At 40.5% G+C, this 27,635-nt stretch overlaps 1 protein-coding gene across 4 annotated transcripts in view; it reads left to right on the forward strand.

Moving 5' to 3' along the window:
- The window catches only part of LOC136858113 (protein PRRC2C), a 708,190-nt gene that overhangs the window by 272,788 nt on the left and 407,767 nt on the right, over nucleotides 1-27,635 (forward strand). For all 4 annotated transcript variants that reach the window (XM_067137420.2, XM_067137417.2, XM_067137419.2 and 1 more), the window contains exon 17: nucleotides 4,035-4,267. In XM_067137420.2, coding sequence (XP_066993521.2) covers nucleotides 4,035-4,267 — 233 coding nt within the window. The remainder of the gene's footprint in view (nucleotides 1-4,034; nucleotides 4,268-27,635) is intronic.

The raw sequence follows: 27,635 nt of genomic DNA on the forward strand, positions 1-27,635 counted from the left end.
ATTGCAATATAGACCCTAACTTCATTTGGTTCTAAATTCAAATTGTGGTTTCTTTGAAGAGCATACAAATTAGACATTGGGACATATGCATAAAAATGTAGAACATTCTACAAGCACAAGCAATAAGTAAAAGCAAATGCTTTCAGCAAATACTGGTAAGTAAAAGCATTTGCTTAAATTGATATGAATAATCTTTTGCTTGTGCTGACTAGAAAGTGCTGCAAGTTTTTCCAGCATATGCTGACTTCTGAGAATATTCTAACTAGCATATTCTATCGTGCAAAGCATGCTGGTTGCCCATGAGAGGTTAAGTTAGTATAGAAACACGTGTTGACCGCCGTAACCATACGAGTTTTGCATTCGGTGTTACTGGTGTTCACAGCTCGTTTCCATTCCCTGCAGTGCATATTCAGTGTTCTACGATGTCAGAGATATCAGAAACAGATGTAGAAATTGACGTAAGTTCTCACTTCATTTCAATGATCAAACAGTTACCAGTGTTATTAGGTAAATCGCAAACTCCTTCGACGAAAACAGCCAAATTACAAGCTGTTGGACAGTTACGCGAGAGTTGTGAGAAGAATCTCGGGCGGCAATTCACAGCAGATCAGGTGGAAAGAAAAAGAGCCATAACATGAAGACCGAAGTGGAAAAGAAGAGTGACCGTAACACTACAGGAAACAGGAAGATACAGTTGAAGAAATGGGAGGAGGAACTTACAAATTTAATGAAGGACAAAAGTATCCAACATTCACTCGTGTACTAGGTATGTCAATTATTTGTTTAAAAACAATTTCCTTTATGTCACACCGACACAGGTAGGTCTTATGGTGACGATGCGATAGGAAAGGCCTAGGAGTGGGAATGAAGTGGCCGTACTCTTAATTAAGGTACAGCCCCAGAATTTATCTGGTGTGAAATGGGAAACCACGGAAAACCATATTCAGGACTGCCGACAGTGGGGTTCGAACCCACTATCTCCCGGATGCAACCTCACAGCTGCGCGGGCCTAACCGTACGGCCAACTCGCCCGGTATTTAACTTTACTAGACTCATTGATGAAATACCGTATCACTTCCCAAGCTGTGTGGTAATTAGAAAAACAATAATTAGGCCTAACGTATTTCTTTCTTTTATAAATCATTCAAGTTGAGTTCATTTTATTAATCTGTAGATCAAGGTCAATTCGATTTAGTCAACATTTCAGGAGGATGTGCTGTAGGAGGAAGTACGGAACACGCAGCTGATATCAATGATGATAGCATACCGCTACAGAGTACATTACCACCAAGAAAATACAAGAAAATAAAGTTAGCTGCCGAGACTGCGGAGGCGGAAAGACTTTCGATCGTGGAACTTCAGAGACTGGTGTTATTGGAACAGCTTAAGTTAGCTCGCATGCAACAACAGGAAGTAGAAGAAAGGAAATTAACTTCAAAACTTAAACTTAAGTGAACAAACCTACATACAGTTTGAATGATGTGTGAAACATAAAATCAGAGAGATAAGGGTTTGTATTTGTATTCAAGTGAGCGAAATGATACAGTAGCGTACAAGATAAGTGAATCACAAATTTATAATGGTGTAAAAGTATAAGTTAAATGAAAAATATGAGCCACACAACTGTTAAATTTTGTCGTCATTTCCAGATCACAGCCTTCACTACTTTCATAGTTCATTTACAGCAATTTGTTGAAACAAAATATTAGCGATTTCATTTCTTCCCTGTGCACCACGTCTTATGTCATCATAACCGCATTCTTGTTCACCCCCATCAGCATCATCATCATAATCGTTTTCTTCGGTATAAACATTAACAAAGTTGTCCTCATCTCTTAAATGCTTAGAGACGTTATGCAGCACAAAGCAACAGATGATAATGCGTGAAATTTTCTGTAGAGAGATTCTGACTTTGTTTGCTAGAAGAGGGAAACGTCTCTTCAGCTGGCCAAAACATCTTTCAATAATTACTCTTTTTGAGCATGCACGCGATTGTAATTTTCTTCTTGTGAATTTTGAGTGTTTCGGTAAGGAGTTAGCAGCCAAGGTACAAGCCCGTAAATCACCCAACAGTATTGCAGCTCCTGCGTGGTCTAGCAATCCTTCATACACACGTGAATTCTTAAATATGCGACTGTCGTGAACGGAACCAGGCCAGCTAGCATCAACATTTGTAAAAAGTTCACTTGAATTGCATGTTCCTTGTACATTGATAGATGCGAAATTTTTGCGGTTGATATATTCATCGCCGTGTAGTCGTGGCTTTAAAATTTGTACATGTGTACAATCAAGAGCACCGATCATAGAAGAAAAGTTAAAGCGTTGCTGCCATTCGTCTCTAGCTATATTGATTTCATGTGGACGTGACGGAAATTTCATCTAGTGATGAGCTTTTTGAAAAATTTTCTCGCTGACGAAATCAATGCTTCTGCTATCAGTACTTTGATGCACTCCCGTATCTTCGCCTATCCCAACTTGGAAACCCGGATCGCCTACAAAACGAAGAAATATATGCATTCGTTCCTTCGATGTTAACACACCACCGCGCGTCTCGTCTCTTTCTCCCAAGAAAGAGCTCGAAATTAATTCAACGTTTTCTTCGTTAAATCTATACAAATGTTTATATGCACGTTCATCACTGCGCCGACTGGGATTATACAGTTTCCTGCGTCAGGTATTCACAATTTGCGCCATTGAATCAACCAGAAGGCAACACTAAGTCACAGAACAAACTTCAAGTCACCTGAAACTGGCTTGGTAAATCTTAAGCAAATGGTTGCATAGTACTAGCACATGCTAGATTTTATTCATGTAGAATTCGGCATTTGCTGGAAAATTAAGCAAATACTTGCTAGCAAGTAAATGCCAGTAAGTAAAGCAACTGCTAGATTATGTTATTCATACATATTCCAGCATATGCTTACAAAGGAGGTAGCAAAAGCATTTGCTAGACTTTATGCATACGTCCCATTGTTGTACTATATTCAATGATTTCGCCACTAAACAACTCAAAACATTCAACAGGAGTAAGGGTTAGAGTTCTGTCAGTATCTGTCCATTCTTCTGTATCACCTCGTCCCGATTTCTTGGAAAAATATTCTTCATTATTTGACCAATTTCTCATCTTAGGTTGCACCAGTTTCTGTAATTTGTTTCTCTTACTGTAAGGTTGGCGTGGTGGCAATTCTTTTTCTTCCCTGTTTGTGGTGGATTCTGAATCAGGACCTACTTCTGACGTAACGTTCGTCTCAACAATTGCTGTCAACATACGGCCACCTAAATGATTCATATCCGTATCTGCCTCATCACCACTTTCTTCTTCCGTCTCTCCATCGTCATCGGGAGGAATCAGTGTAAAGTCAGTAATACTGTCCAGTTCAAGCCTCTATAATCTCGTGAACCTCCAACCTAGAGAAGAAACAAGCAATGTGCCGTAACTCTAATACTGCCACAAAGAATCACATATAGAACGTATAATGCCTGGTGTCACCTGTAGGTGACACACTGATTTCGAACATACCCCACCCCTCTAAAACCAATTCTACCACAAGAAAATGTAAACAAATATTAATACCAGCCTATTATCTGCAAGTCATAATACACTCAAATGTTTAGACTCACAGTTTCTTCCAGTTTTTTGACGAAGAATGAGAAGTGGTAGGTTCTCCATCACAAGTACTTGTAGACATCACAGAAAACTAATCCTCACAACCAATTCCAACGTTCAGTAAAATAACATTCACACAGATTATCTTGTGTAAGTTTCAACAATGGCTCATGAGCAGAAACAAGCTCAATAATACCTTTCAGTTTGTGACTGTTGCCTTTTAAATGCAGTGCACCTGTAGGTGACACTGGGCGTTGACGAGTTAATTTGTATAACACAAAACGAGATTTGATTATGATATTTAGGTTTCAAAAAATTGCTACATTGAACACTACGTTTTGTTGAATTTTGTTATCACAAGGTGGAGAAATTAATTAGTGCTGTTGATATCTTGAAAGTTTGATATTAGAAGTTTTATGTTTTTCAGCCACCATCATCTGTACAGCAAGACCCATTTGATGACCATGAGCGTGATGGTGTTCGGAACTTAGCTCGTCAAGATAGTGTCGGGGAATGGAGACAGCAACATGTTGAAGGAGAAAGGCGGGACCAAGGAGAACCAAGACGAGAACGGGAAGAACGCCCACAGCGCCCTGATAGTCGAGACAGTAGAGCCTCCAGGGATTCACGCAACTCGCGGGATTCTGCGAGAGATGATAGGTACGTTTCTGCGGACATTCTTACATATTTGTTTGTGCTTTATTTCCTGCAGTTATGTATAACATTTACGTATGGAGAATAATTTTGATTTATTCCACAATAAGACCATACAATATATAGTGCACAATATGTCTATTTCCAAACTGCATTTGAATTATTTCGAATGCACGTTTTATAATTCCTCGAGTTTTATAAAATTATGTTGTTGTTGTTGTTGTTATTATTATTATTATTATTATTATTATTATTATTATTATTATTATTATTATTATTATTATTATTAATATCTTTGAGAGTTGCTTACATGGCAAGAGGAATGGAAATTCGTATCATAGGCCCTTGGTAGTGGAGGAGTATATTTTATGACAAATAACAGACCATTTGTATTGGTATTCCACTAAGTGTCCGCAGAAACTGTCCCACACTAACATTGCTGGGCGTCGAAGAAGTGCCCCTGGCCGTGCTCACTACACCGTACGGACCTAGTCCTGGACAAGATGTGTATCCGTGCATCCTTTCTCATGAACCCATACATGCATGTCTTTGAGAAACTTTGCTTTAGGCGCTGTTTTTGTTTTGAAAATAACATATAGTTTCTTCATTCTGTGGTTGTTGATAGCATGACAGTGCAACGCTGTTTTTCATACCCAGTTGTACATACAAGCACGCTAGATTCTGCCTTGTTCGTGGTGTTGCATGGCATGTTGACGTTTATTGGGCTTTGATCTGGATTGCCAATTTGTGATTAGGTACTTGTTTATCTTCCGCATTGCTATCACATGGCGATGAAAATCTACAATTTTGTCGCTGAAATCTCTTGGCATTTTCTGGCAGAGAGATGTTCGCCTTCACAGACACAATCCCTTTTGTGTAATGAATTTGCGGATCCAACCCCGGATCACTTTCAGATCTGATTTCTCCCTTAACCTCTTAACTGGGCACGACGTATTTATTCGTACGCTGAATGTTACAGGGTAATGGGCATGACGAACATATACGTACTCGTCTTTTACCACGAATATCGCCTGGGTATGACGAGCTACTTTGCCGCATCGTTTGTCGTCTTAATTGATGTTCTCCCGCATGATGGCAGCAAATACCACGTCATGCTTCTTGCAGCTTATTTGTTTTCATTTTGCAACTTTGGGGTGCTACTTGTCCGCAGTAGGCCAAATACGGCAGCATCTGGTTCAAAGCGTAAGTTCGAAATGCTCGAAGAAGACGAGATTGTTCAACACTTAGAGAATAATTGTGACGATTTCTCAGAAATCTGAAGATGAGTGGTTTGATACAGATGAAGGTGAGTCTGATAATGAAAGTGGTTCAGGGAATGAGAATGGAGAACAAGATGAACAAGATGACTAATCGGATGCAGTGGAAATGCTAGACATGTTTCAACCATTCTCGCCATGTGCTGTTTCACGTCAGAATTTTGTATTTTCTAGTGCTAGTCGTGTAAATGTGGACTTCGACGATGAATCTAATGTGTTGGAATATTTTGAAGAGTTCATATTTGATCATATGTTTCAACTTATAGCCAAACAGATCCACCTGTATGCTAAGCAGTTTTTAGAACCCCATCCGAACTTGACCACAGTCACGAGCGAGAAATAGGGTGAATACAAATCCAACTGAGATAAAAACTCTAATTGGACTTCTAATGCTGCTGGCGATAGTTCACAAGCCAGAAAACAATATTGCGCTTTTTAACTTTTCCCTCTTCACAAATTTAAATTTTTTTAAAAAATGTTAACTGTTCTGCATCTCCAAAGAATCTGACATACGAGATTCTATAAACATTAATACACCGAGTGGCACAAAAAACTCAACACCCAATAAATGACATGTAATTTTCTATTTAATTGAAGTGAAGCACTTCAACCATTGTTTTTAGACGGGGTGTGCTATTGGTGTTGCTTTGCGAGTAAACAATGAAGTGTTGATTGTTTATTGCACTAGCCTCAATTGTTTTTTCCCCGCGCAACCTGGAAAACACATCACTGGATATGAGCCAATAATATTTTCCCGCTCTTGTAGCGCTTATTGTTGTACCTTTAATTGTTCCTTAATCACACGTGTTTGTAGGATCTTTCTGAGATTCTCTTAATCAGCTTTCTGCAGTAAACATGCCATTAAGCCCTGAACAAGCTGCGAAAGCTGTTGCTTTGATGGAAGACGGTCGCAGAATGCGTTACGTTGCAGAAGTGTTGAGTACTACACCTTCTACAATTTCCAGAACCGTATGAAGGTACAGGGAAACTGGAGGCTTTGCAAGGAGACCAGGATTAGGCCCGAGAAGAGCAACATAGGAGAAAGATGACCGCTTCTTACAACTTCAAGTTCTCCGCAACCGTCACACCACTGCTATTGAAGCACGAAATCGACTCCACCAAGTTCGAGAGGTCAATGTTAGTGAGGGAACCGTTCGAAGAAGACTGGAAGAAGCCAATCTTCAGTCCAGAAGACCTGCTACAGGGCCGGAACTCACCAGAGAGCATCGCACAGCTCTACTGCGTTTCGCAAGGGAACATCTTGGCTGGACAGTACAACAATGGGATCAAGTGTTGTACACCGACGAGTCGTAATTTGGCCTCCGATCACCTGACTGAAGAGAGAGGGTCTGGAGAAGGCCAGGGGACAGGTATTCCCCTTGCACATTCTCATCCAGGACGCCTTTTCACGGTGGTTCTGTGATGGTGTGGGCAGGAATCAATAGAGCTGCAAGGACGGATTCAGTCTTCGTGTAGCTTGGGAGCCTTACCGCACATCGGTATATGGAGGAAATCCTTCTGGAGCATGTTGTGCCTTTCGCTCCGTTTATTGGTGATGGTTTTACACGTATGCAAGACAATGCACGCCCACATGTTGCGAGAATTGTGCAACACTTCTTGGATGAAACAGAAATTCATGCTATGGTTTGGCCAGCTCGAAGCCCCGATTTGAATCCTATGGAGCATATTTGGGACTAGCTGTGGAGAAGAGTCCGTCAGTGCACCCTCCTGGAAGAATGGGAGATGAGTCTTCAACAGAACATTCCCGCATTAATCAGGAGGATGGCTGAAAGGTTGAATGCCATCTTTGCTGCAAGAAGTGGCAATACACGCTTTTGGAGATGCGAACAGAGGTCCCCGAGAGAATGTCCGAGGTCTGTGGAGTGAAAGTGTGAAGTGTGTGAAATTAAAACAGAGTGCATTACCTTTTATGAGCCTACTCAAAATTTCCTTGAAATGTGCATCTCTCGCTTAATTTGTTCAATTAGTTTATAATCGTCTTTTCTTTTCATCGTTAGACTGTTAGATGGGACCAATATTCCATCATAAGGTGGTGGATTAGTGTCATAAAAGCGTCATAAATTTAGAATAAATTTCAATTTTTGAAGGAAGTTGAAGTGTTGCGTTTTTCGTGCCGCTCAGTGTATATACTTCTATTGTCAATTATAATTAACTGTATTGTACAATTTTGTGCCCCATGAACCTACTACACCGGCGTAGCAGGGGGAGAGGTGATACTCCCACGTGGCGCATCTCAGGTGGCGGATAGGGGGTCCTAACTGGCTTGCCGGCAAACTCGAGGGAAATAAAATAAATCTTGCGGGCCAAGCACACGATCGCCTGTGGGTGGAGGGCGCAGACGAAGAATACTTGCACCGTATTTCCTGCCTGCCATACTAGGCGACTAAAAGGGACGACCAAGGGATGATTGTATCAGATACATGAAACTACTTGTGATTAGTACCACCACGCGGGGAACTCCATGGGTCGCTTTTACTTGCGCATAGTACCACTATGTTAGGTACCAAATAGGTTTGTGATCGGTATCAACAGTGTGTGTTGATGGCTTTTACAGTGCCTGTGATTAGTACCACTTTAAGTCGGGATTCCACTGGGGCAGCATTTGGGCAACATGGAGCATGCGACAGTGAAGCATACTGCAGAATGATGGCTCGACATGTAGCGTGCAGCTGTGTGGCATGAGACTTGTTGCCATCTGCGACACACTCTGCCTCAAAAATATGCTTGTCGAACAGTGTCGCCCGGAATCCGACAGTGTGTGGAACGGTGCTACAATTTCCGTGTGACAAGATGAAGTGGGCTATTGAAAGCACAGCAATTGGTGATTATCACAATGCTCTGGAATTGCGAAGTGTAACATTGAGTGATTATAAAAACAATAGCAAAGAAAGCATACATTAAAACGGCCCCCAGTAAAATATGACTGCAGTGTCCATGAACTGAAGAAAATTTTTAAAATGCAATCAGCTTTCCACCGAGGGCATTAAAGAATTCAGAAATTGAAAACTGCTGGTGCTTCTCCGTTTAGCGGAAACCTGTGGTTCGCGTATAATCTAGTTCCTCTTGACTTCGATGCTCCAAACGTCAGGTGACAATGGGGAACGTGAGGTGAATTGATTTTAAGCCACTGTTTTCCTTTAATAAATGAGAAAAGCTAACTGCTTATGAACTTTTGTAAATAAGATTGTGATTTATTCAATGCCTGCTGGGGTAAGAGGCTCAGACGCTTGAGGCACCGGTCTTCTGACCCCAACTTGGCAGGTTCGATCCTGGCTCAGTCCGGTGGTATTTGAAGGTGCTCAAATACGTCAGCCTCATGTTGGTGGCACATAAAGGAATTCCTGCGGGGCTAAGTTCCGGCACCTCGGTGTCTACGAAAACTGTAAAAGTAGATAGTGGGACGTAAAACCATAATAATAATAATAATAATAATAATTATTATTATTATTATTATTATTATTATTATTATTATTATTATTATTATTATTCATTGCCTGGTTTTCTCGTTATTAGTACTGGCAATAGTTTGCACTAGAAATAAATAATTTACAGATAACTATTAAAATAGTGTAGAATTTAATGGCATGATAGTACTTCTACAATAACAATAATAAACTTGGCAGGTTCAATTCTAACTCTGTCCGGTGGTATTTGAAGGTGGTCAAGTAGACGTGCGTCAGCCTCATGTCGGTAGATTTACTGGCACGTAAAATAACGCTAAAGTAGTAATGGGACATAAAGCCAATAGCATTATTGTATAATAATAATAATAATAATAATAATAATAATAATAATAATAATAATAATAATAATAATATATTCTACATATCAGTATCTTATGGCATTTCCATGCCTATGGATTTCTCATAAATACGTCGTTTAATAGCATAACAACAAATGGTTCTCTTTTCTACATTCTTAACACACAACAATTAATCTACTTTTTATTTTGATATCCTTCGCCGCTACTCTAATTAGGCAAAGTCTTCCAACACTGTTTCATCAGTCTTTTTCTTCCTCACTATGTCTACTTATTGCCGACCCCGTGGTGTACGGGTAGCATGCCTGCCTCCTGCCCGGAGCCCCGGGTTCGATTTCCGGCCAGGTCAGGGATTTTTACCTGGACCCGAGGACCTGTTCGAGGTCCACTCAGCCTATGTGATTAGAATTGAGGAGCTATCTGACAGTGAGATAGCGGTCCCGGTCTTGAAAGCCAAGAAGAGTGACGGAGAGGATTAGTCGTGCTGACCACACTACACCTCGTAATCTGCAGGCCTTCAGGCTGAGCAACGGTCGCTTGGTAGGCCAAGGCCCTTCAAGGGCTGTACTGCCATAGTTTGTCATAGTTGCCATGAGTTATCTTTCATTCTCCTAGTATAAATGTATTAGAATTGCAAACTGTAAGGGTATAAAATAATCTGAATAAGGTTAGGATATTCTGCTCAAAGTCAATATATTTTCATTTTTTTAAATATCTTTATATTCCAGTGAACAAGAAGTTTCTAAATCTTTCCGTACCTCTGGGCATACCAGTTCTGCCATGGTAAACGACCTTCATCTGACAAAGTACTCCATAAACTCATTACTAATGGCTTTCGCCTCTTGAAAATTCCGATGTGGTTTGTTTGCCAAGGGCTCCATGCCTTATCAGCTTGGATCACCTTGCGCCATGCACATTTACGGGATGATTTGTGAGATGCTAGTTTGAGAAACTCGAAACAAGTACCGGTACATCAAGCAAGTATAGCTGTCACCTGCTGGTCAAAGTCAAGTGAGGAACTGTTGTCTTGGTTGGCATGATGGAATATAATTTGTAGTTGGCGACAAGTCTCCACAAGCGACGCATGCTACACCCAGCAACTGACGGAGCATACCACATCTTTTCTGCCCCACTGACAACAAGCCGCATGCTACGAAGAGCAACATTTGTTGCTAGCCGCAGACAGTGGAATCATACGTTTGGGAGCGACACCATGGTTCTGGCTTGCCAATGATTAGTACCCGCTATATGAGGAACACCACGGGATAATGGGAGTCCCTGTGGTTAGTACGCGTATGTGATGAACACCATAGGTTTTGTTGCCTGTAGATAGCGCCACAATGTACGAAACACTATAGGTCTGTATTACACGTGCGAATTTCATTACCTGTGAGTAGTACCATAATGTGTGGAATACCGCGAGTCTACCCTACTTTTTATTAGTACCGCAACATGTTAAATGCCATGGTTCTACTTTCCTAGCAATAAGTACCATAATGAAGGGCCAATGACTTGGATTTTAGGACCCCTTTAGACTAAGCATTATAGATTCAGTATTATGCTATAGAAGCAGTTCCTTCATCAGTATTACTATTGTTTTACATCAGTTTCTGTGAATATGAAGCGTTGCGGGTCGGATCAACTCATTGTTTTAAATTCATATCCATCCATTCATTATTCGTCCTCACATTTTGATTTCTGATCAGTGGAGATTTGGGACATGTTTTGCTCCCTTACGTAGCATCATCAGTTAATTCTGAATCTCGAAGAATGGTTATGTTCGTAAGTAATGACTTGAGAATTATTAAACTATTTTTTCACAAACTTAAACTTACTGTACTACAATATCATAAAATACATAGTCTTTGCTGACATGCCTTAATAACTTGGGCTTAGTAGGAGAGGTGTTCGGCATTGGTTGACCAACACCAACCTTTGATGAGTCTGAGTCGATGTTTACATCAGGCTTAAAGATTCTAGGCAGTTACTTTTATCACAACAACCTTAGACCAAACTCCCAGAAAACTGTTGTCTCTACCTTCCACTTGCGGAATAGAAGTGCTGGGTACAAACCAACCATACCATTCAGAGGAGAGAATCTACAGTATTGTAGTAACCCAAAATGCTTGAGAGGATGGTTGCCTAGTTGTACTTCCTCTTAAAACAATCATCACCACCACCACCAAAATGCTTGGGAGTCACCGTGGGCAGGTCCTTGACCTACAAGTATCACCTCTATAATGTGTCAGCCAAGATCAAGACCAGAAATAACATCCTTCAAAAGCTGGCAGGTAGGCCTACATCGTGTGGTGCTAATGCTCAAATCCTGAGATCCACTGCTCTTGCACTTTCTTATTCCGTCACCAAATACTGCTGCTCTACCTGGCTTAACAGTGCTCACACTGGATTAGTAGACACCCAGCTGAACCAAGCAATGCGTATCATTACAGGATGCATCCGACCAACTAACACACACTGGCTTCCCACGCTAAGCCACATACCACCTCCATCCCTAAGATCACAGTCGCTGATTAACTTATGGAAGAAAATTGAAAACAATCCTCACCTCCGTATTCATTCTGACATAGCAGGTTCCCCAGCTAAACGACTGAAATCCAGACACTCTTCTTGGCATACTGCAATGAATCTACAGGACACCTTCTTCAATGTATTGGACGCCTGGAAAGAACAATGGCAACAGCAATCCTCGTTACCACATCACATCATTGAGAACCTATGCAAGTGCCCAGATGGTTTTTCTCTTCCCAGACGGCAGTGGAGGATGCTAAACCCAGAGGTGCCAACTATTACGGGTTGTCCGTAATTATTACGGATTTCATCTCACGATTATGGCATTACGGTCAAAGGGAAAATTATTACGGAAAAGCGACATTATCACGTAAGTCATTTCCTATGAAAAAAGAAATAAAGAAGTAAATATGTTCAATCCTTTCGAGCTTGTCTGATAAATCCTCCTCGTTTCATTGCTTGTGAGTTGGCAACGCTACTTATTTGATCGTAAACGTTGTGAAATTAATTGTGTATCGAGCTCGATAGCTGCAGTCGCTTAAGTGCGGCCAGTATCCAGTATTCGGGAGATAGTGTGTTCGAACCCCCCTGTCGGCAGCCCTGAAGATGGTTTTCTGTGGTTTCCCCATTTTCACACCAAGCAAATGCTCGGGCTGTACCTTAATTAAGGCCACGGACGCTTCGTTCCCACTCCTAGCAATTTCCTGTCCCATCGTTGCCATAAGACCTATCTGTGTCCGTGCGACGTAAAGCAACTTGGAAAAAGAAAATCATTGTGCGAATGAAGGAGTTTCTCTGCTCTTTTCCAGAACAAATCCTTAACTAATGTATTTACAGAATAGAAGGCCGCATTAAGGACATGTACACTGGAATCGTTTCTGGTTCAGAAGACAAAAATGTCATCACAGGGGGAAGGATGTTTCAAGAATAACTACACTGCAAACAATCTGCTGGATGCGAAACAAGTTACAAAGAATATTTTATAATTGAATTAAAAGGTACTGTGCGAATGTTATTTCGTAATATGATATACTTAAGAATCGATTGTGTCACGAAGGAAAAAGTGGGTATCATCATCGAGAATGGAGGACATGCTCTGGACTTAAACTCGAAAATTTTCTGAGGGGCGAAGTGTGATTACTGATAACCCACTTCAAAAGTTGGCACCTCTGTAAACCGAATTAGGACCGGCCAAGATAGATGTGGAGCCACTCTCTTCAAATGGGGATGGAAGACCACCGCAATGTGACTGTGGAGAAGGGGAGCAGGCAGTGGATCACATTGCATTTGAGTGTCCTTTGCGTGCTTATAGAGGCTCTATGGAGGACTTACACTGTCTCAAGCGAAGCTCTTTTCTGGCTCTCAACTTGTAGTTATACATATTGTACATAATATTGTATTCATCATACACTGAATAAATTGTAGGAGAGGTACATTAAAATTGTGGTAGAGAGAGTTTCTCTTAAATACTTAAAAGAAGTAGCATGTCTAATTTCTTTGAAAAAGATGAAATTCAATCTTAGGAACTAAATTTAAAATTTGAAACTGGCGATCAGTTTGTATTTTAAGCCTAAATGCGAGTGTCCATAATAAAAAATCCGACAGTATACCTGAATCCACCGGGCGGGTTGGCCATGTGGTTGGGAGCGAACAGTATGAGCTTGAATCCTTGAGATAGTGGGTTTGAACCCCACTGTTGGTGGCAGCCCTGAAAATGGTTTTCCGTGGTTTCCCATTTTCACACCAGGCAAATGCTAGGGCTGTAACTTAAGGCCTTGGCCGCTTCCTTCCCATTCCTAGGCCTTTCCTGTAATAGTGTTATGTGGCTGAAGATGTTGATAATATATGAAACATGTACCACTTTTAACCAATAAGTTGCCTTAAGCAATTTAGTGTATCAACAAGGTGGAAAATAAAATAATACTTGGTTGTGAATCAGTTTAAGTGCGATATGGACCATGAAGTTGATTTTATGCAATATTGTCAATGCCTATGAAGCATACATTTTTTTTAATGCCTAGCCCGAATGGACTTATGGTACTGTACTGTGTTGCAATTCAGACAGAAGCGAAATAATTCCTCCCCTTGTCATAGTGAAGTGTGATAAGCCACAATGTTGGCATCGGGCATTTTCCTGTGCAAGTACAAGACGTCTAAAAATGCAAACAGGATAGTTAATTTTGAAAAAGCACTTGCACGGGGACCCAGCATAATTTGACTTGTCTTTGAATGTTTTTTTTTCTCTCTTTGCCTGAAGTCGTGCTTGCCACTCATTTATCCAAGTGCATTATTTGAATAATGTAAATGCACAGTGCAATGACCCCAACCCTTGTATGATTTCCCGGCTGGAGCTTCCCTCTTTAAAATCGAAAATCTGTTTGGGCTTGGCATTAAAAGAAACAATGCAGTTTCATCGGCATTGACAGTATGGTTCGGTGCATATGAATTGATTATATGTGCCACATTTTTCGCCAACTGTCGGCATCACCTGTGTTTGCAGATTCTCCTTCTCCGCATACTACCTGCTACGTGATATTGTGGCGTTCCTTAAAACATTGAATACAAAAAAATTAAGATTTCACTCGAAGCTAGCAAATATGAAGCACACTGTAGACACGCTGAAGTTAGTAAAAGTGCGGAAAGCTACCCTGTAAATTCGAGAAGACACGTTCTGTCATGAGGCGGGTAAAAGTTGAATTTAACTTACTCTGTAAAATACAATCTTTTATAATGTAAAGGCAGTTTTGAATTAAATTCAACTGCAGTGGTTGCTGACTGCCTTGAATATTCGTTTGTGTCATGGTGTGTTCCGAAGAAAATCACAGATTTTTTCAAGAAATAAAGTCGAGGAGGGAATGTACCGGTGCAGGGTAAAATTTGAAATGCTTAAAACTTCTTGTAAGAACCTATGCTTTATACAGTTGAACCTCGCTTAGGCGAGTTGGCCGTGCAGTCAGGGGCGAGCAGCTGTAAGCTTGCATCCGGGAGATAATGGGTTTGAATTCCACTGTTGGCAGGCCTGGAGATGGATTTCCAGTATTTCCCATTTTCACACCAGGTGAATGCTGGGGCTGTACCTTAATTAGGGCCACGGCCGCTTCCAACTTCTAGGCCTCTCTTATCTCGTCATCGCCATAAGACCTATCTGTGTTGGTGTGATGTAAGGCCAGCAAAAAAAAAAAAAAAAAACCCACACCTCGATGCACCGTGTCCGTAACTATCGTATTCCCGTATCCATCGTTCGATTTATTCCATCCCAAAGTATTCCATATAACCCAATGTTAAGTTTCCCCAGATCTATTATTCCTCGAACTATCATTTTGTTGTATTGATCGGCAAAAAAATATTTGCCCTCGGCCTCGATTTTCCCTCGTGGATCGATCGTACGTCAGAAAAATATACACAAAAGTTCTTTGAATTTAAAGAGACAGCTGAATACTCGAGCATCTAATAGCAGCAACCTGTTACGCGAGAATTCAAAAGCGATTAAGAGTTTCTACTCTTGAGTAAGGATCTCATAGTCTGGAGTGCTGTGCGCAAGTTATTCACGCGCAACCTCACTACGAGCCTCCTGGTGCCAACGCTTGACCCATTAACCGGCCCCTAGAAGTATTCTTAATTACAGGAATTAAAAGGGAGGCACTGTAAAACTCAAATTTGCCACCATTTTCTGTGTTGCTATTGGCTTGCTAGCGCTGCCAGCTTTGTTGAAAATGAGAAAATCGTGCAGGTTAACGTCACGGCGTGCGCTGGGTACGGTTTAGTCACACGGGTATTACCTTGTGGTCTTACCTTGTGATGTGTGTGGGATGTTACAGGTACTTCGCTTCCCCCTGCCCAGTTGTCTTGTTACAAGCCGGACCTAACCAAGCGAGACCAATAATCTTTTCACTAGCCTGGTCTTGAAGCTAATTCGTAAGTTGGCAGCATCGGTTAGTCCGGTGTGACATTGTCCGAGGTGGGCCATGTTGATTTTCCTCTGTCATAGGGATTGGTCCAGTTAGTCCATTTGCTTGAGGTAGTTCATTCGATATCGTTTGTCGTCTTAATTCGTTCAAATGAACAAGGTAGTTCTTTTGTGCTGCCTTCATGGAAACAGCTCTCGCGGCACTTCTGACCTTGAAGGTTTTCCAACTGCTACAAGGTGTAAGGAAAAGTCAAACGAAACGAAGTAAAAGTCGCTCTTTTTAGTTTCATTGCGTATATCATGATTGCAGTAGTTTGATACCGTTATGTATAGTATGAGCATGTCTGGCTCCATGGCTAAATGGTTAGCATGTGTTGGTTTTCAGTCGAAAAGGTCACAGTCGGGTCAATGATTTTAACTTTTGTTGGTAAATTCTGACAGGTGTCTAAATATTATTACAATATTTATAAGTCCACCTGTTCAATGAGAATACTTACTTGTAAATTCTGACAGTTCGGTGGGCCATGTGTGTGCGCTGACGTATGCATTAGGATTCATCTTAGGTAGAGCTACATTTTCGTAAGCGCTTAGATCACGTATCATGCGACGACTCAAAAGATTTGCACCCAGCTTCGGAGGCCACATGCCGTTATTATTATTATTATTATTATAATTATTATTTTTGTTGTTGTTGTTATGATATTTACATGAAAAATGCCCAAATACTGTACCCATATTTTATTAATTTGCTTTCCCCCTATTTTATGTCACCTGCATTTTTTGTTTTTCCACATCCATCGTTTTCCCCCTCATAGAAAAACAATGCATCTAGGTTTTACTGTATCATTATTTCACGTAAATATATGTATCCTAATATTCCTCTCATTTAATAAATACTGTGTTAACGTTTTTTATGTGTAAATTCATGTTGAAATAACGTTCATTCTTCAACAGATTTAGCAATAGGCGAGTTCTTATGAATTGACTTATTTCAGTGTAACAAAATTTCACTTTAGGAAATCAATTTCTGAGGTCACCAAAATTTTGTTAGTGTGGTATTTTACTGTATGAGGGCATTGTACTACTTCTATGCACGGGTACTGTGAAAACTATATCTACCATTTCTAACGTTACTGGCTTTACAGCCCACTAACTACTTTTACAGTCTTCGGGGACACCGAGGTTGTGGAATTTTGTCCCGCAGGACTCAGCGTGCAAGTAAATTTACCAGCAAGAGGCTGACGTATGTGAGTCCCTTTAATATCACCAGACTAAGCCATGATCAAACCTGCGAAGCTAAGTATAGAAGGCCGGCGCCTCATCTACCCTTTCCAAAGACGAGAGGAAAGTATTAAAAGGTGTGAAAAACACAAGACAAATATGAAAAATGGTTTCCACTGGGGCTTATAAGATAATCATTGCACTGTAAGGTGTGAAAAACACAAGACAAAAATGTGAAAACTTGTGCACAGGGGCCAATAAAAATATCAAAGTATTATTGCAGATCACACTCTTTAAAGTCCACAGTCTGTTTTCAGCTACTTGACCGGGTCAGAAATGAAATGAATTATGTCCCCATCTAGCGGCGAGGATAGGAATTGTGCTGGCTGCCGAAGCCTGTCGCACTCCTCTGGGGCAATGATTCATGACTGACAGATAAAATGAAATGATAGTGGCAAAAGAAACGCAGAAACTTATTACGAAAAAACCAAGGGTTAAAACTTGGAAGTTGCTAGAAGTCCAAATAAAGGAAGAATACAAACTAAGGATTCAACAGAGTTTGCCGAAGTGTGAAGTAACTAGCGTTAATAAAGAATGGAAGGCCTTCAAAGACACCTTCTAGGGAGAAGCCAAAAACCTATGTGGAGTTAAAAGTTCTATCAAAAGATAAAAGGGGACACCATGGTGGAATGGTAGAGTGAAAACAGCGCTGAAAGAAAGAAACCAAATAAAGAAGGCAAGGAAAAACAAACAGGGACAAGACCGAAAAGAACAAGAAATATAAAGACTTCAAAGAGTATATAGGAACAAGAAACTTGCTGTAAGGAACATTGTAAGGGAAGAAAAAGAGAAGAAATGGAATGAGTTTGTAGACAAACTGGAAGACGACAGTGGAGGAAATATGAAATTGCTCTACAGAGTAGTGAAAAAGAAGCGAAGGGATCAAGAGACCATAAAAGCAATAGAACGTGATGATGGAACTGTGGCAGAAGAGGGAGAAATTAAACAAGAACTCAAGATCTATTTCGAAAAGCTGCTGAATGGAGATTCAGAAAACATAAGAACGGATAGAGGTGAGCCAAGTCGAGGAACCACAACTGAACCACCAATTACATGGCTTGAGGTTGAAAATGCGCTCAAGAGCATGAAGAAAGGAATGGCAGTGGGTATAGATGAACTAAGTGCAGATATGCTGAAAGCAGTAGGAATTCCAGGAATCCAATGGCTCTACAGACTGCTCAACAAGATATGGGAGGAAAATACTATTCCTGAGGACTGGAAGATGGGCATCGTTGTACCTCTGTTCAAGAAAGGAAGCCGACAAAAACGTACTATTTACCGTGGTATCACACTACTGTCTCATGTCCTGAAAATATTGGAAAAAATAATAGAGACCAGAATCAGAGATATTGTTGAACCAATTTTGGAAGAAGAGCAGTATGGTTTCAGACCAGGAAGGTCAACTACAGACCTTATATTTGCAATTAGGGTGCTAATGGAAAAATACTGGGAGAAGAACAAGCCTTTATTTCTAATATTTTTGGACATTGAGAAAGCATACGATAGTGTACCAAGGGAAAGAATTTGGCAATGCATGAAAGAACTTAAAGTGCGAGACAGCCTCATAGACAAAGTGAAAATGTTGTATAGTGGGAACAGAAGCTGTGTTCAAGTAGGATGTGGTTTGTCGGACTGGTTTGAAACAAGAGATGAGTGCAACAGGGCAGCTCATTGTCATCACTTCTATTTATTATTGTAATGGATGTAGTAATGAAATCTATTATAAGGAAAGAACATGGAGATATCAAAGCCTTCACATTTGCAGATGATGTTGCGATCTGGAGTGACTCAGAAGAGGAATTGGGAGAGAGAATACAAAGCTGGAATGAGGAGTTTAAGAAATATGGTTTAAACATCAGCAAGACCAAGACGGTGGTGATGAAAGTGTATGGGGAAGGAGCAGAACCAATAGTCATGTTAAATGAAGCTCAACTGGACAGCGTTCCAGTTTTCAAATACTTGGGTAGCGTTATATCAAATGACAACCTAGCAAAACATGAGGTGAACAATCGAATCAATAAGGCAACACAATTTTACCACCAGGTAAGACACCTGCTGTGGGATGAGCAAATACCCATGAAAACAAAGATGACATTGTACAAGTCCTATTATACACCAATTCTTACGTACAGTCTCGAAACCACAACACTGACCAATAGAGATAATTCCAAACTTCAGGCAGCTGAAATGAAATTCCTACGCACTATGATCCAGAAAACCAGGAAAGACAAGATTAGGAATGAGAAAATTAGAGAAGAAATAGGATTAGATGATTCTCTTCTCAATAAGATTCAGATATGAAGACTGAAGTGGTTTGGTCACATGAAGAGGATGCCAATAAACAGAACTGCAAGGAAGGAATTTGACAGAAAGGTAGAAGTAAGACGACCCATGGGAAGGCCACGAAGGAAATGGATAGATGTAGTTAAGATCTATGTACTGCTGAGAGGTCATGATTGGGACAAGTTGGTGGAGGAAGAATGGTACAAGGACAGGATGAGATGGAGGAGGCTCATATACCACACCCAGGAAACTGGAGATGGTTTAGGATGATGATGAGTGGAGTGTATTGCTGGATTGGAAGATGATGGGGGGAAAACTGAAGTACCCAGAGAAAAACCTGTCCTGGCTCTGTTTTGTCCAGAACAAATCTCGCACGGAGTAACCAGGACTTGAACCACTGAACCCAGCGATGAGAGGCCGGCATGCTGCCACCTTAGCCACGGAGGCTCTGAGCTCATATGAAGGAATGCCATCAAAAATAATGACTGTTGTCGTGACTACTTTGATCTAACTACATAATGGCACTCACAATATTGGTGGATTTGATGTTCTTTGCTCATAATTGGGAAAATAAGAATTTAGCTATTTCTACTGATCCATGAATATGAATACCTTATGTTTAATTCTATTCATAAGGAAGACTACGTAGGACTAAATTACCATAATATCAACTATATAAAATGTAATTATTTCGCATTTAACTTGAAAATACAACAGAACAACATAGCAGAGTAAAATCATCCACATTTGAGGTCACGTTTCACTACTTCTGATCTTTAGGCTGGTGGAAATAATCATACCACCAGTTGACAACCTTTCTCTCCATTTGAGAATCATAGTCAAAATCGCTCACTTCTCAAATTTTCTGTAAAATAGTTACCGAAATTATGTTCCCAAATGGGAACAATAGGAACTAATGGGTTAAAAGGACCTCAAACGAACAGCTGATATCTCTCAACGGTCACCGTTGGTATTTGCTTTTCATTACGTGAATAATGGTGAGCCATTTGAAAGGTGTTGCAGATTTTTTAAACTGGAGAGTCACAGTACACATGCAGTTTCTGAATGAATTATATCCTATATTTGAAGATAAGCCTCACAAACTAATCACACAGAGTTTTGATGAATGTTCTGTGGTGAGTGGCACAACAAGGGGAGTTCAAACTAAAAGTAAGTTTCAATTTACTAGAGAACACTTCATACATTACTCAGTTGAACTTAATTATGGGAAAAGGCTGCTTCACAAAACAGATCCATAAGGGTGTTTTTCCTTGATTTTTTTGGCTCTCCCTGCATACTTTTTAAGGTTGCCACAACACTTGTCTGTACTGCAGTTAGTGGTGGCTCATTGAATTACAAGCTGTCCTTAGAGTCGATGGAACTTGAAATCTAGTGCTGTGAATGTAATATTTGAGACAAGGAAAGTTTGAAAGAATGTTTGCTAGAGTTGGAAAAAAATACCACGTGAAAAAACTTGCGATGTAATGATCGGTTTGCGGCATTACTTGAAAAACGAATAAATTATTTACTGGTTAACGTTTTTAAGCAAAATATTGCCACATGTAGACCTTTTATACTGTTACATTCGTTTAATGGCTGACGGACGTGCATGAGATCAGCTCCTCAGTCAAAGTGAATTAGCAGGTGATATTTCCTAGTGATATATATCAAACGTTGTGTTAACGTGTGCAAACATAGTCTGAACGTGTTTTCAGTGAAAGTGTCTCCCTGTCGTGGCCATATTTTGTTTTATCATTTCATTCAATATTTCATTGTAAAACAAGATGACCAGGAGCAACAAGCGCAACAGCAAGGAAGCGAGCGGTAGTGCCAACCTTGTGGAAGAGACCGTCACGAGGATCCTGATTGAGACTCTCAGCTCGGGTAAGTTTCTGGACAGAATTATAGAGGCGATATCGGAGCGAGTGACCACGCTTGTCGTAAAGGAACTGGAAAAATCTCTCCAATTCAACGCTGAACTCGTAGCGGATTTAAAGAACAAACTTGAGTGTCGGGACAAGAAAATCCAGGCAATTAGGGAAGAATTCGAAGCTAGAAGCGACTCTCTCGAACAATATATTAGGAGAAATAATCTTAGAATCTTTGGAGTGCAGGAGAGCTCACAAGAGAATACCGACGAACTTGCTGCAAACGTATTCAGAGATATAGGCGTGAATATAAATATCATTGATATTGATAGAAGTCACCATGTTGGGCCTAAATCCGTAGGGAAAACTCGGCCTATCATTGTAAAGTTTACTTCCTATCGTACACGACAAGAAGTATTCCGTAACGAAAGGAGGCTAAAGGGCACTGATGTTACCACCCGCGAAGATCTCATGTCCACTAGACTCTCGATACTGAAGGCCGCCATTCACTGTTTCCATGTAAGCAACTGTTGGACTGCAGGCGTATCATCATTAAGAAACCCGATGGGGGCAAAGTGCGCATTAACCGGCTGTGTGACTTACCGGAGGATAGAAATAGCAACTAAGCGGACAATTCACTTGACTGTTCTGATCTCTATTTACTATATTTCATTTTATATAAATTACCACCTTTGTGTAATTTAATTAGATTAGCTCACTGTAGTTAGTTTATTCATTCACTTACTTATTAATTTTTCATAAGGTGGCTACGAGAACTAATGGGTCACTCTCCTCTGACAGTACAGGACATTTCTTCCCAGCCACAATGCCTTTCAAGGCCTCACTCACCCCTCCACTCTCCACAAACAGAACATGACCTTGTGACAACTGTCCACTCACCCCTCCTGGAATTACCCCCCTTCCTTTTCTCTCAACTAGAGACCTGCTCCTAGCTACAGTTTCCTCTTTCACTAAAGGTATCCATATAGCTCATCTAAATGTACATTCATCGTCTGCCCATTTCCACGAACTTAAAGAACTTGTCCCGGACGTATTTGATGTTTGTCTTCTCACTGAAACCTGGCTTCATGATCTGATCCCTTCGAAGACTTTCAACATACCTGGCTACTGTTTACTCCGAAACGACAGAGCAGGAAAGAGGGGAGGAGGTGTGGCAGCGATAGTCACAACCAGTTTAAAGCCTAGGATAATTGCATGTTCAGATAGGGAATACAATAGACGACTAGAGTTCCTGCTCGTGGAAATAATCATAGCCCATCAGAAATGTGCTGTCGGTGTGATTTACAAGCCACCTGCTATTGGACATTTGGAGGACGTAGAGAAAGCATTGTTACGTGTACTCTCGCAATATGAACATGTAATTGTCATGGGCGACTTTAACACAGACACCGGAAACAACAATGCCGAATGTCGGCAGCTCATAAACATGACTACGTCTTGCGATATGAGTATTTTGCAAACACTCCCTACTCACCACACCGCCACATCACGCACGACAATCGACTTAATGATTGTCAAGAATACAGACAAAGTACTACAACACGGACAGACATCTGTACCAGGAATTTCAGCTTGTGACCTAATATACTTGTCCTACTCCTTAAAGACCCGAAAGACAAAACCAAGGACTATTACATTCAGAGATCTCTGACTGCAGTATGTTTACTGAAGACGCAGTAAATGTTCCATGGCACCATATACTGACAGTTGACGACGTTGACATTAAAGTAAATATATTTAACGAATATCTGACAGCGCTCTATGATCGACACGCCCCGCCGAAAACAATGCAGGTAACACGAGCCCCAGCACCGTGGTTAAACCTGCAGCTAAAAGAGTTAATGGCAGGACGAGATGCCGCACACAGAAAGTTTAAGCGACAACCGACACGACAATTTTGACGCATTTAAACAGCTACGAAATAAAACATCACAGGTAGTACGCAACGCTAGAATCAGACATGCACATACCCTGTTAAAACAAAATACTAAACCTGGTATGGCTTGGAAAGAACTAAGACACTTGGGAATAGGTAAACAAAGAGACGATCATCCTATTGACATATCCCTGGACTCCCTCAATACATATTTTACCACTCCCAGACATACCATTGAAAGAGAAAGGAAACATAGAACACTATATAGCAATTACAACTCCCCTGCACCTGACAGAGAAAAATTCTGCTTTTCACATGTGACACCTTCGCCAGTTAAACAAGCCATATTTAGAATAAAATTGAAGTCCAAAGGGATAGATAACATAGAAATAGAACTTAAGATAATAATTGACATAATTTTACCTACTATAACTCACATATTTAACCATTCACTAATGACTGGCGCGTATCCCTCCTTATGGAAAGCTGCCGTTGTCGCCCCGCTTGCTAAAAAATCACCGCCTGAAGACGTAACCGACTATAGACCTGTGAGCATATTATCGGTCCGTTCAAAAGCCCTAGAATTCATTGAAGTCTCCAGCTACTTGCAAACACACGATATTCTTGACGAACACCAGTCTGGTTTTCGATGTTACCACAGCACTAGTACTGCACTACTTAAAGTTACCGACGACATTCGCGATGCGATGGACAAAAGACAAGTTACCATCCTAGCTCTTCTTGACTTCTCTAAAGCTTTCGACTCAGTTGACATAGACATACTACTTTCCAAATTATTTAAACTCCAGTTCTCGACAAACAGTCTTCAGTGGATGAATTCATACCTCCGCGGTCGTCTGCAGTGTGTAAGAAATAACAGTAACGAATATTCTTCCTGGCGATCCATAAAAGTTGGTGTTCCACAGGGGTCTGTCCTAGGACCGTTTCTATTTTCTTTCTATATCAATGATATTACGTCGTCGCTAAACAGCTGTAGACACCGCATATACGCTGACGATATACAATTATATTTGCACTGTGAACAGGAAAGACTAACCGACGAAATTAAAAATTTCAATAGAGACTTACAAGAAATCTGTAACTGGACTGACATGCATGGACTTAAATAACGTAAAATCTCAAGCTATATTAATTTCACATCCTCGGCTTTGTTCAAAAACCATAAGCAACTTCACTTTACCAAATCTCTACCTACAAAATTCACCCATTGATTTCAGTGAATCTGTCAAAGATCTTGGTGTTATTGTAGACGAACATCTTTCCTGGAAGCAGCAGGTTACCAGCATCTCCAGGTAAGTATTTGCGACACTTAACTCACTTAGAAGATTCCGCAACATATTTTCTCGTGTATTAAAAGAACGCCTCATTTGCACTCTTGTATTACCTCATTTCAACTACTGTGACACCGTGTACAACTTACTGCTACTCCTAACGACAAACTACAACGCGCACAAAACGCCTGTGTTCGCTATATATGTGACCTACGTTACTTTGACCATGTTACACCTGCCTACGATGAACTCGGTTGGCTAAAACTCAAACAGCGCCGTAATCTTCATGCTTTATGCCTTCTTCATTGAATACTCTCCTCATGCTCACCTCCCTACTTGTACAATAAATTTCACCACCTCTCATCCAATCACAGTTTCGGAACACGGTCAAAATCTGATACACTCTTATCTATTCCACCTCACCGCACCATACGATACACAAACTCATTTGTTATTTCTTCGGCACAACAGTAGAATACACTACCCGTCTTTGTTAGAGGCGCCTCACCTGCTAGTTTTAGGCAACTTTGTCACCGGTACCTAGTAAGTAATAGATGAAGTCCTATATTGTTATTTGTATGTTATGGATATTTTGTAGATTTAGCCTTCCTCAAACTATAGACTTTATATAATCTCACTGTTATTATCAAGGTTAATTGAAATTAGGTAATCATGTCAATTGTGTAAATAATCATCTTCATCATCATCATCATTTTCCTATTTTTCCTATTTTTAATTTTTTGCTTTTCATCATAATATTGTATTGTTTAGTAGTTGTAAGATGTTTCAATTGTAGGCCTTAAGTCTATTTATTTTAATTTGCACATGTAGATACTGTATTTTCTGGTTAGATGGAAGAGAGGGCCTAATGGCCTTAATCTTGCCAGACAAAATAAATCCATTGTATTGTATTGTATTGTATTGTATTGTATTGTATTGTATAAAAACAAGATCGATAGATGCAATTAAAGCAAGGAATGCAGTGTCTCATTTTATAGGTGTTTTGAGGCAGATCAGTGATGGTATAGGTCAAAACCGTGCTGAAACAAAATCTTCATTAGTCTGTAAGGGAATGAAAATGGAAGGCAGGCGGATTGATGCAAGTCAAGAGTGTGACAGAATTACACAAGAGGCTCACTGACACTTTAGTTCATTAAATCATGTTCATAATGCAAATTTATTGAACTCTATGAACTTCTGTGATTACTCAGATTACTCAGAAAACATTCCAGAAAGGGAACTTGAACCAGCTGTTCAATATTATTCAGCTCTAGATAAAAACTTGCTGAGAACAGAACTGTGAATTCTGTATGAGAGGCAAGACTTCAGAAACACTGAGGGCTCTGTTCCATTGCTTCAGCATACAGTACCACACAATCTACAGGATATGTTCTGGGAAGGTGGTGGCGGTGGTGGTTATTATTATCACAATAATTGTGTTTAGATGAAGTACAACTAGGCAACCATCCTCTAGATAACACTAATCAGAGAGAAAAAATGGAAGGGATCTGTCAATTGAAGAAATGAAGGTATCGGCCAAAGGAAGACGAGGGCGACGAAGGCCATGGAAGTGAAAGACTCCCAAGGCCTTGAGTGCTCTAATACCATTGGCGTTGGAAAAGAACAAGAGTTGACCAAGGGACTCTTCCTAGGAGGAATGGCTGGTCAAAATTTTGAATCAGATGAAACTTCGACCAACTTGAGCGATCCAGTCAAAATTCAAAGGTGAACTCCCAACATTGGCGATGCCTGCACGCTTTAAGATGCAAATGTTAGTCGACTTTCTGACATATTCTCATTTTGTCACCAGTAGTAAGAAATTTCACGACCTTTTCCATTTCCATAACTAGGGTATCACAAGATAAACATGCACCACGCTAGCCATTTTCATAAGATTATGTGCCTAACCCAGATTTAGGCCACTGTACCACGCAACAAATATTTGCTGCAAAATAAACACAGTATACATTTCTATCTTATATAATGCAAAATACAAGCACAGATAGTCTCACTGTGTTATTCAGCAATCTCACTGCTAACTGGCTAGCAAAACTGAACAGTCTTGAGGCTACCCGCTTGCTTCCCGAAGGTGCAACTTATCCTGAGCAGTTCAGGAATTCTCGGCCTTTTCCGGTAATCTTGCAACTGTGGTCATGGCTCTTACCAGAGTTAGAAATCATGTTTCTTTCACAAGGTATGACAAATACATTTTTAGGATAAGTAAAAATGTGATTGTACTAACTGGTAATACAAATATAGTTGGTCCGTTAGTGGACAGTATAAATTTTCCAGCTAACTCATTCCTGGTTGCCAGTGTTTCGCCCCATCAACTTTTGAAAATAAGACTAAGTCTCTCCTAGTGCATTGACACTGCCGGTGGCTCCAGATAGCCTACACAGTGGCCTCCACGGTATGCAATGGTCATGCGTCTTGGTAGGTGTTTGATTTAGTAACTGATGAGCCCAACTTAACACAATGTGGGGAAAATCTGGCAACCAGGAATGAGTTGGCTGAAAAATTTATAATGTACAGTGATGGACCAACAATATTGGTTTTGATATGGGAATGGCTGGAACACCTAAAGGTGCCAAAGTACTTAATTAACAATGTCAAGATGCTATACTAGAAGTGTTACAGCTGCGTCCAGATAGGCAACGGACGATCAAAATGGTTTGAACCAGAGAGGTGTCTAACAGAGAAGTGACCTACCACCGTGTTTGTAATAGTACTGGCCAAGGTCATAAAATCTATCGAGAAAATGGACAGTGAAACAAACACCCTGGTATTTGCTGATGATGTGCTTTTATGGGGAGAGACAGAAGCTGAAGTTCAGAAGAAACTTAACGAATGGAACAATACATTCAAAAATTTGGGACTGAAGTTTTGCAAAACAAAGACAGTGCAAAATGACCATCAGGATGGAAGAAACAAGCACAAATATATTTCTGGAAGGAGTAAAAATCGAATCAGCTTCCCCCTTCAAGTACCTTGGAAAGACAAGACTGTTGGGCAGGAAATACTCAGCAGGACACAGAAAGCATCAAACTTCTACAGTCAAGTCAGGAATCTTGCCTGGGACTGCAAAATACCACAAAAAGCGAAAACAACCGTGTACCACACTTACTTTGTACCAATCCTCACGTGTGGTTTAGAAACATGTACCCTACTAAACAAAGCCTTCAGTAGAATCCAAGCAACTGAACCAAACTACCAGAAAGGACAAGATAAAAAATGAAGTGAATTGGAAAGTAGCTGTTAT

Source organism: Anabrus simplex, chromosome 1, assembly GCF_040414725.1.
Source record: "Anabrus simplex isolate iqAnaSimp1 chromosome 1, ASM4041472v1, whole genome shotgun sequence".
Lineage (NCBI taxonomy): Eukaryota > Metazoa > Arthropoda > Insecta > Orthoptera > Tettigoniidae > Anabrus > Anabrus simplex.